This window comes from Austrofundulus limnaeus, unplaced genomic scaffold (genome assembly GCF_001266775.1).
Source record: "Austrofundulus limnaeus strain Quisiro unplaced genomic scaffold, Austrofundulus_limnaeus-1.0 Scaffold276, whole genome shotgun sequence".
In the NCBI taxonomy this organism is placed as follows: domain Eukaryota; kingdom Metazoa; phylum Chordata; class Actinopteri; order Cyprinodontiformes; family Rivulidae; genus Austrofundulus; species Austrofundulus limnaeus.
In genome coordinates this window covers 243,416-254,225 of record NW_013952678.1, presented here as the reverse complement: position 1 = coordinate 254,225, position 10,810 = coordinate 243,416, and the positions used below count along the sequence as shown (strand labels likewise).

Here is a 10,810-nt window from a genome sequence, read left to right as displayed (position 1 = left end):
TTATTATTTAGATGTGTCTGTTTTATCTTTAGGTTTCAACTACTTTTTAAAAGGTACACCAGCTTGTTTTTTGTTTAAACATTTTCWTATTCAGTATTTTACTTTTATGAAGTTTTATCATAAAACAGGAAATTTTCATCCAGAAAAATGTAAGTCTGAATAAAGACAAAAAGTAGCAAAACATTGTTGTTACATCTGTGATWGTTAAAACAAAACTGTATAAACTGTATCCCTGAGTAAGCAATTCCATTACTACTATTAGTAGTAGTAGAAATACAGTAATATGCATAGCGATAAGGTCATTGTATTTGTTGCTTTTGTCAGTAATTTTAATTTTCTTTGKTTCAAAACAACAGAGCAGTTCTAGAGAAAAATGTTATTGTCCACACATGTCCTCATCTGTATACTGCAGTCATTTCTTCTATTTTCTGATCTGTCACCTCACACAATCATATTTAGTTTAATGTTGTTCTTTCTGCATCATTATAGCTATCAGATAATGRCTAATTGAATATCTCGTGCATTCTCATCTGTGCATTAATATGAGAGTATCTACTGATTATCTGTTTTATGACAGACTTAATAAAATTAAACCTGAAAGGTGCAGCTGTCCTTTTGTTTTCTACTGAACAATAGACAGAAAAGCCCAACTGCTGCAGAGCTTCCACCTTGGCTCTGAGCCACATTCTTCCTCTCAGAGGAAAGGGAGGTGGACTTGGCTCGCCGGTTCCACTCTGTTATGTTCAGACCCCTGTTGTCTGTTAACTGCAGTAATGATTGCCTTTTAAAGGGAAACACTKTACAGTTTGTCATGCAGGTTGAAGCACCTGAAACATATAACATTAACATCTGCAACAACAAAAACTCAATCATGTCTATTCATATTTGTTAGAGAAACATATTGCAACAACAGTATCATTTACTTATTATAGAAATGATCATGTGAGCCAGAGGTTCCTTTAATTTCTTTCATATTTTGTACTTTTGTGTTTTGGTTGTAWTGTAATACAAGAATATACCAAACAGTACTTTTTGAACTGTGTTTAAATTTAGCTTGTCTTCCAAGGTTTTGGTGATGTTTTATAGCAACAATTCATAGCAGGAAGTGGTGTGCACAAATGATGGCATACATTTATTTATATTCAGGTTTCAGTGAAATATTAAAATAACACAGCACTGGTTACTGATCACTGTCTTTATATTACCCTTTAGCCCTCTCCTGCCCAACACCAGCTGTTCCAGAGAACTCTGTCATGAAGGGAAACAACTTCACCTATGGCAGCAAGGTGACTTTCAGGTATCATTTCCATCACCAGGTGTCACAATTCAGAAGCAGACCTTGGTTATTTTGTGCAGATAAAAGTACAAGATTGTTGTTTGTTGCTCCTCAGCTGTAAGAAAGGCTACCTRCCTCAGATACCCTATGAGTTCCAGTGCCTCTCCACCTTGAGATGGAGCGGTACACCCCCCATCTGTTACCCGGTGACCTGTGGGGGGCCGCCTAGGGTGGAACACGCTGACTACACCTTCCACACCAACACTTACCTCTCCACTGTCAACTACACCTGTGTGGAGGGATACAGGTATGGTATTTTGAGTCAGTTTTATTTAMCTGAGACATTAGAACCTCATAATGTAACTGTCTACACTAAGTGGACTGTTGTTTTTAAGACCACAGGGTTCCATGGAGGTGGTTTGTGAGGCGACGGGGGAGTGGAGCTGGCCCACCCCTCGCTGCATCAGCATCCTGTGCAGCAAGCCTCCAGCACTGGCAGATGCTGAAATTGTCGTAGAGGAYTATGAAGTGGGAAGCAAGGTTCACTATGTCTGCAAAGAAGGGTAAATGCGGATTTAAGTCCATTAAGTTGTTATATGTTATTTGTTTACTCATTCCTGATGACCCTCTTCATATGCAGCTACACTCTGATTGGYCCCGAGACCAGAGAATGTCTTCCAAGCGGCCAATGGAGTGAAGACTTCCTCCAATGTGTGCCTCGTTCCTGTGGACCGCCGCCCACCATCGACCACGCCGTGCCCCACGAGACCCACAAGCTGTTTGGAGACACTGCCAGCTACTACTGCACTGACGGATACACGGCCAGCAACAACTCTAAGCTCATGTGTAACGCTCAGGGCATGTGGGTCCCTCCGACGGGCATGGAGGTTCCARTCTGCATTGCCAACTTCTGCCTACGTCCACCTGATCCCCCGCATGCCATTTTAGATTCRTTCAACAAACCCAAATATGCCAGCAACACCGAGGTGAGCTATAAATGTGAGGAAGGCTTCATGCTGAACACCACCGCTACAATCAGATGCCTGATGGGAGGGACGTGGGAGCCGTCGCCATTTGACATAGGCTGTGTGCCGGTGAGGTGCTCCAGACCAGAAAGCATCGATCGGGGCTACGTGAGAGGAACAAATTACAGTTTTGGAGCTATGATCGCGTACAGCTGCGAGACGGGCTACCTGATTCGAGGGGAGAAGAGGAGGACCTGCAAGGCTAGTGGAGAATGGGGAGGAGTCCTGCCTACCTGCATACCTGTGTCCTGCTCAGCTCCTCCCATACTCTTAAATGGATAYATCCAGGTGAGCAACAAAAACAGAACACACACTTTAATCCAGCGGTGTCAAACTCAGGACCTACCCTGCATGTTTTCCTTGTTTCTCTGCTCCAGCACACCTGATTAAAAGATTYARTTGCCTCTTCAAATTCTGCAGAAGCCTGTTAATCATCCTTTCATGCAAATCAGGTGTGTTTGAGCAGGAAAACAAGAAAACATGCTGGATAGCGGCCCTCCAGGACTGTAGTTCTACACCTTGCTTTAATTGTTCTTTGAATATATAAACAAATCTCATAGTGTATGTTTGTCCTTTAGGTCAGAGGTCGATTCACTTTCAACAACAAGGTGACTTATGCCTGTAACGCAGGCTACAGACTAGTTGGTCGACCAGAGCGAGTTTGTCAAGCCAACCGACAGTGGTCCAGCAACRACCCTCCCACCTGTGTCCTTCTGACCTGTGACCCTCCTCCTGACATCGTCCACGGACGCTACAAAGGTTCTGACTTCCACGTGGGCCACAAAGTGSAATATCTCTGCGCTGAGGGTTATGAGCTGGCTGGGGATGCCATCTGGACTTGTCTCAAGTACGGCAAGTGGGATAAGACGAGGCCTCCACGCTGCTCTCCAGTCAGATGTCCAGAGCCTCCGCTAGAGGAGAACCACCTGGTCCTGAAAAGTTTGGACTCTGAATCTGGAACAGTGGAGTTATCCTGTGAGGATGGTTATATCCTGGAGGGGGCTCATGTCCTCCGCTGCACCCCTTCTCAGGAGTGGAACAACACCTTTCCAGTGTGTAAGCAGGTTTTCTGTGGCCCACCACCTGAAGTTACATTTGGTAGTCTGTCCACAGCCTCTCCTTCATTTCCTTTTAGCTCCATGATTACCTACACGTGCATAGGTGGTTTTACTTTAAGAAAAGAAACATCTGTTTCCTGTTTAGCAAGTGGACAGTGGAGTACTCCTTACCCAGAATGCATCCCAGTTGAATGCCCTCAGCCTGTGGAGGTTTCAAATGGTATAGTTGATGTGCAGGGCCTGGTGTACCTCAGCAAAGCTCTGTACAGCTGTAAGGCTGGATACAATCTGGTGGGGAACTCCACGGTCCTCTGTGGAGAGAAGGGACTCTGGATCGGTGGCGTGCCTTCTTGCCGTCCAGTTGAATGCTCCGTCCCTAAACAGATAGCCAGTGGAAAAGTGGTTTATAGGAAACTCCAGTTTGGTCACAGTGCCACCTACTCTTGTCGACGTGGTTACCGCCTGCAAGGCCCAGAGATTATCAAGTGCCTGGCTGATGGAGAGTGGGACTCAGAGCCGCCCGCTTGCATGCAGATTTCATGCACTCCACCCCAACCAATTGAAAACGGTTTTGTGGAGGGTCAGGATCACAGTTTTGGMGTCACTATTTTCTACAGCTGCTTTCCAGGCTTCCAGCTCTTAGGCCAGGATCATCTGACCTGCGAGGAGTTTGGCTGGTCCAGTTCTGTCCCTATGTGTGTGCCCTCAGACTGCGGCCTGCCTCCTCATATAGACTTTGGGGATTATGTCAGAGTGACCGATTCTGATCCCAAAGACCCTTTAACAGCTCCACCCATGGATTTGAACTTCCTCCACGGGACTGTGATTGAGTAYCGTTGCCACCCAGGTTACAACATCAGCAGCCAGACCAGGTTGGTGTGTCAGGAGGACGGGGGGTGGAACGGGAYAGCCCCATCATGTGTGCCAGCAGAGTGTGAGACCCCGCCCAGTCCAGAGCACGGCTGGGTGAATGTGACTGATGCTTTGCTCGGCAGCTCGGTCAGATATTCTTGTGAGGAGGGGTATGAGCTGCTGGGGGAGCCTGTCAGGCAGTGTCTGTCAGGTCAGCTGTGGACTAGTGACGCCCCAGTTTGTCGACCGGTATCCTGTGGTGATCCAGGAGCTCTCACTAATGGCACAGCTCATGGTGGGGAATTTGTTTATCCGGAAGTTATGCACTTTGAGTGTAATCCTGGATTTGTTCTGAGGGGTACAGACACCATCGCCTGCCAGGCAGATGGAAAGTGGAATGGGCCAAAGCCACTTTGTGATCCTGTATCTTGTGGCCCTCCAAAGGTGCCTAATGATATAATCATTGAAGGTAAAGATTACACCTATAATAGTGAAATTGAACTGAGCTGTCAGCCTGGTTTCCTCTTGAAAGGGACATCTAGAGGTGTTTGTCAGGCTGACGGCACCTGGAGCTACGAATTCCCTTCTTGCCTACCGGCTCGTTGTGGGAAACCCTCCTCCATACCCCATGGCCACGTGTTAGGGTCACAGTTTGGCTACAACGACAAAGTTAAGTATGAATGTGATGAAGGATACAAGTTAAACGAAGATGCTACACTTGTCTGTCAGTCAAATGGACTTTGGGACAAACCCCCGCCTCGTTGTGACATCATTAGCTGCGACCCACCTGAGGACATCAGTCACGGCTTTGTGAACGGTTCCAGCTTCAACTACAACGACGTGGTGGAGTACGTGTGCTTCGAAGGTTACAGGGTTGTGGGGGATACCATGCTGCGCTGCTCCTCTCAGGGCCTCTGGGTGGGCTCTGTGCCTCAGTGCCAGCCCTGTTTATGCCCCCCACTTGAGGTTCAGTTTGGKAGGGTTATTGGGAACGGCCACGCCTGTGGGGATCGAGTGCAGTTCCAGTGTGATGAGGGCCTCAAACTGCTGGGTCCTTCTCAGGCAGTGTGTGAGAAAGGAGGGATGTGGAGCCCAGGGGTGCCAGTGTGTGGCAGAGGGAAATGCAGTGTTGCCCCACCTGTGGTCCTGAACGCCGTCTTACAAGGCGGTGTTGCTAAATTCCCAGACACAGTGACATACAGGTGTCGACTCGGCTATCTACTGAAAGGGTATCCTCACCTCTCCTGTGGACAAGATGGCAGGTGGGGAGAACCCAGGATCCGCTGTGAGCCTGTGAGCTGTGGGAAACCACCTGAAGTAGCTCACGCTCTGGTGGATGGAAACGACTTCACCTTCCCCAACAAGATCACATACAGGTAAAGAGGCATAGAACAAGAAGTAATTTGTGTTTGGTTGATTATTTCCTTGTTGTAACCATACTTCTTGGCAATAAATTTTATATCGTTGGAGAGCCTGTTAATTTCCCCTATAAATGGTGTCACATTTGTAAGAAAAATGAATTAGTGTATTGAGCAGTACTACATGGATTACACCCATGAAAAAATAGCCAAACCTTCTCTGCCGATACCAAACAACTTATTTTGCTCTTGCTGTTGACACTTATTTTGAGCGTTGGGTAGCCCCAGATTCTCCAATCGAACGCCTAGTTGGCGCCTGATTGTCAACATGTGAGCAACCAGTGGCGATCCCATATCTCCACAGTCTGACCAAAATCCATCCTCCAAGATGACAACGCTCACCCCACAGAGCGTGGTTTATCAGAGACTACCTCCAGACTTTGGGTATGAAGAAGATGGAATGTTCTGCCTGCTGTCCTGACTTCAAACCCACTGAACACTTGTGGGCAAGCTTTTAGCTAGAGGGGCATTGTGGTGTCATTTTCATGCCCCATGCTTGTGTAACAACACCCTAAATCAACAAATATTTCCTATTTTCTAAAATTAACACCAATTTTAAGCAAATCCTTTGATTCAAAAGTGTGCCAGGCTCACCATCTTGTTTGTTTTGATACACGACACGTGAAGGATGTAAGCTCTGCTATTGATCAGTTCTCTTTGGGCAGCCCCGACCTTAGGATGTAGACACCCTCTTCCAAAATCTTAGCTAAAAGTCTGCTTGTGGGATCAGTTTTGGTGTGCTGTTCTTTCTAGAGTGACCAACACAACCATGCTGGCCGATTTGTTACACATGCTGGTTGAAGGATGGGACGCCATCCCATAGCAGTGTGTGGCCAGACTGGTGAGCAGCATGAGGAGGAGKTGCCAGAMTGTTGTGGCTGTGTAGGGTTCTTCCGCACGCTGTAGAGGCTCCTGTTTGTTATATAAATAAATTGTTAAATTTCCAATTTGTCGTAAGACTTCCAACATGCAATCCAATCAATGACACCAAACATGAGTCAGTAGCAGAATAAGCTGTTCGGCATTGCCAAAGAAGATTTGGCAAGTTTTTTAATGAATTCAAATACTCAAATATGGCATCATTTAGAGTAAATAAACATTTCAACAGAATATGATTTATTGCCACAAATCATTGTTAAAGAAATAATCAACCAAGCACAAATTTCTATATTTTCTGTGCTAAATTTAGTTCCTTAAATAGTCTAAATCAAAGTTAGTTTTTTTGAACAAAAATGGTGGACGTTATAAGCATATTTGTTTGTTTTGTAAATATTAAATATGTTCTTTTATGCATGTCTTCTGCTCTGCAGATGTGTGGACGGATTTGAACCTGCCACAAAGACAGCTTCTCTGTCCTGCCAGAGTGACGGCACCTGGTCCAAACACAGCGTCCAGTGCCGCCCTGCCCCCTGCCGATTACCCACCCACATCACCCCACATCTGCTAATCAGCGGGAAGGACCTCACTCCTGTTGGGGGCACCGTCACCCTCTCGTGCCTTCCTGGCTTCTACCTGCAGGGGTCAGCTGTAGCGGAGTGTCAGGTAGGAAACATGGTGGCTAATGATTTGTCTCTTTGCCGATCCCTTTTTAGTGAACTCATTTCTGACCCCATTCAGCCAACAAATGACCTGTTGGAAAAATATAACGTTAATGATTTCTTTTTATTTATTTATTTTTGAATGGAGCCTTGTGAAACCTTTCCAGAAACATCTGTTTGCTGTTTAAACATTATTCATCACTGTGATCAAAAAGTCAATGACACATGAAAGTCTTCCCCGTCTCTCAGGAGGAGACCTTGAGTAAACATCTACTTTATTGGCTTGTTTTGTGTGCTCTGTGATAAGATGGGCGGAAGCTGGGCTCCCAACATTTTATCAGTTTCCTGCGAGGTGGTGGTGTGTGAGAAACCTGCTCCTCTTCTTCATGGCTTCATGGAGGGTGACAGCTACAACTACGGAGACTTTGTCCTGTACTCCTGCCTGCCTGGATTTGAGATGAAGGTACTCTTCAGGATCAGTTTGGCTCCTAAACACAATTCAWCTGTGCTCTGAAGCTTACATACACTCATCATGTGCATGCATGTTGATTTTAGGATTGGAATGAGTACAAATCATACAACTTCAAAGCTGATTTAAAAACAAGAACTTTTCATTTATTGTGGGTTTTTTTTTAATCCACACAGGGTCAAACTTATACATGCAGGCTCAAATATATACAGTACTTCTACAAATATTTAATTAAACGTCCCTTAGCAAGTTGTACCTCAACCACACTTGTTTTGTTTTCATCAGCAAGCTTCTGGCACAAATCTGGTTTGATATTTGACCACTCTTCTTGGCAGAATTTGTATGATTGATTAAAATAGTTTGATTTCATGGTGTGGATTTAGCTTTAAAACCCACAGGTTTTCAATGAGCTGTAGAAAGAGCCTTTCTGAAGTTTAATGTTAGCTCATTTATCCATTAAGTAATCAGTTTTAATGGGATCATTGTCCTGTTGGAACATCTTACTCTGTCTCGTTCAGTGGTTCCCAGCGTATTTTCCTCAAAGCTCCCCTTTCTTCCTTCCAAGCCAAACTGACATCCCCTCATCCCTCGCTACTCCACACCTCTCCCAAAGTCCTGTTCAGTTTTTGCCTCTTTATCAAATAATAAAAAAATAAATTGAATAGTTACAAACTTTATTTGGTGAAGGAAAAGAAAGAATTGAGTTATACAGTTTTAATTATTCAAATGGACTTGTTTTGGTGATTTTTGTACACAATAATAAATTGATATTTTCACAACCTCTGACCAGGTTTATGAGGCCCCCAGGTTGGGTCTAGTTGATGAGGGTTTGGAGGTAGTTTTCGCTTTTTGAAAAAAAACATTTTAATAATATATTTCAACAAATGAGATGAAATTCTAGTTTGTTTCTTTATTCCTGCGAGATTCTTGCTTAACAGTAACTCTTGGAAGTCATACTGAGTGCAGAGTTTGACATGGGTTTTCTAAAAAATATGTTCATCTAAACTCATACACTGCAGGTGGAAACAAGCCCCCAGTCAGCTGTGTTTTGTCCGTCACGTACAGAAACGTGGTCGTGCCCGAGAGACAATAACAACTCATGTCCACCGTAAACATTCTTCCTCTTTGATGTGTAGAAAGAGATGAGAATCTGAGCCTCACACTTACACAATCTGAGAAAGAACCAATTTTTTTCATTAAAATTAAAAATAACTCATGTCCCCTGGATGACTGTAAAAATAATAACAAATGACAAAAATCACTCATAAATTTTCCATCATCCTCCTTTTTCTGCTTGAAACTTAAATCTCTCTTTTGTGCAGTGCACCAGCACCATAATGCTGCCACCACCATGCTTCACAGTTGATTCAGTGTTCTTAGGTTTAAAAGCCCACCCTCCTTCAAACATGCATCTTTAAGATGTGGCCATAAATGTTTCTTTAAGAAGTATTTGTCTGCATGTGGACAGCTGCAAACTTCTGCTGATCTTGAAGGTTTCAGTTTTGGAGCCGGGACTTTATTCGTCTCACTGTGGTCAAATCGTCTCATCAGTTTAAAGTAGGGCTGTGAAATTAATTGAGTTAACTCTGATTAATTTTAGTGCTGCATGGGCGTAGATTAAAATTGTAATCATGATTAAAATTTACAATCACTTTACTATGGCTGRATATGTAGRTTTGTATATTGCAATGCACTCAGTTCATGCCAGGTCATGTTTGTAAATGAGAAGTTCTCAAACAGTTTACCTGGATAAATAAAGGTTCAATAAAATAAAATAAAACAAAAAACTCCATGTGTAACATATTATGTACAGTTTTGTTTTTCTCTTTGTCTTCTTATGGCTTAAATTATTTTATTTATTTAATAAATAAATAATATTTAAAAATTTAAAAGTTTTATATAATTCACAGCTACCTTGGAATTAATAGATTAAAAATTTTAATCATTTGACAGCCCTAGTTTAAAGATGTTAGAAACCTTCAGTTCACATTTACCCAATTCTTATTTTAAATTTTGAAGTTGTATAATCACTACATTAATGATTCAGATAAAATATTAAACAGCTAAGCCTAATATGGATTTCACATATGAAAATATCTTAATTATAAAATTTGATGCTTTTCCTAAACTTATTTGTTTAGAAACGTGTTTGTAAATTGAATTRTTATTTTAAAAAGCCAGTCTCTGTCTCTTTAACAGCTGGCTGCACACTGAGCTAATGACGAACAATCAGATTACAGAAAGTCACATGATTTCACCTCAGCAGTCAATAGGAGTGTGTGGTTTCATAGCCAGCAGAAAGAGCTGAGTCACCGTTGCTGAAACCCTGATACCCGTGGAGCATGTCCAGTTTGAACACTTTGTGCCATTAGAGCTTTTTAATGGAGTGAGCACACACACACACACACACACACACACAGACACACACACAGAGTAAACTGAAGGCTTTAAAAGCACTTAGATATCTTTGTAATGCCAAAAAGAAAAATCTTTAAATGAAATATTGATATCATAGACCTAATTTGTACTTGATAGTATCCTGTTTCTCTTGCAGCTCAGATCAGTACAAGATGTATTGCTGTGCTGAGCTCATCACACGCTCTTTAATTTTTTCTTCTTCTTCCTCCTCAGGGAGACTCTGTTCAGACCTGCCAGGGAGACCGAACATGGAGTGGCACACAACCAGCRTGTGTTGGTGGGTTTTATACTGGTAAACTGGTTTAAACAGTTTAACTTCAGCTGGTGACACCCAGCCTTCCTCCACATTAAGATAAAAACATGGTATAAATACTTGAAGGGAGGAGACAAACAAGCACACATTGAATGACTGGTGAGCACACACCCTGCTGCTCTGAAAACCTAACATGATCATTTTTCATCACAAATGGCGGCCGTCACAAAAACATTAGGTTCTTGATAAAGGAGACAGAATACAGAGATTGTTGATTTTGCTAAAAGTAAATAAAAATAGTGGTACAAATCAGTAGTGGCTCCTGAGTATAAATATTAGTGGGGCGGATAATCGTTATCTACATAAATGTTACAGTTTGCTGCACATTTAGTTATTTGTGCCCAAAGTTGTGTGTTTCCTCCCTGCAGTTTGTGTCTCGTGAAAAAAATCTGGTCTAATAATTAATCAGAGAAATACCTGTTACCACAGAAAATATTTTTTTT

At 43.0% G+C, this 10,810-nt stretch overlaps 1 protein-coding gene across 3 annotated transcripts in view; it reads left to right on the top strand.

The window, feature by feature from the left end:
* svep1 (sushi, von Willebrand factor type A, EGF and pentraxin domain containing 1) overlaps positions 1 to 10,810 on the top strand; it is a gene marked incomplete in the record, with an annotated part of 133,423 nt that overhangs the window by 109,084 nt on the left and 13,529 nt on the right. For all 3 annotated transcript variants that reach the window (XM_014021032.1, XM_014021033.1, XM_014021036.1), the window contains 8 exon segments: positions 1,213 to 1,297; positions 1,392 to 1,583; positions 1,672 to 1,839; positions 1,917 to 2,589; positions 2,880 to 5,587; positions 6,940 to 7,171; positions 7,475 to 7,630; positions 10,268 to 10,331. In XM_014021032.1, coding sequence (XP_013876486.1) covers positions 1,213 to 1,297; positions 1,392 to 1,583; positions 1,672 to 1,839; positions 1,917 to 2,589; positions 2,880 to 5,587; positions 6,940 to 7,171; positions 7,475 to 7,630; positions 10,268 to 10,331 — 4,278 coding nt within the window.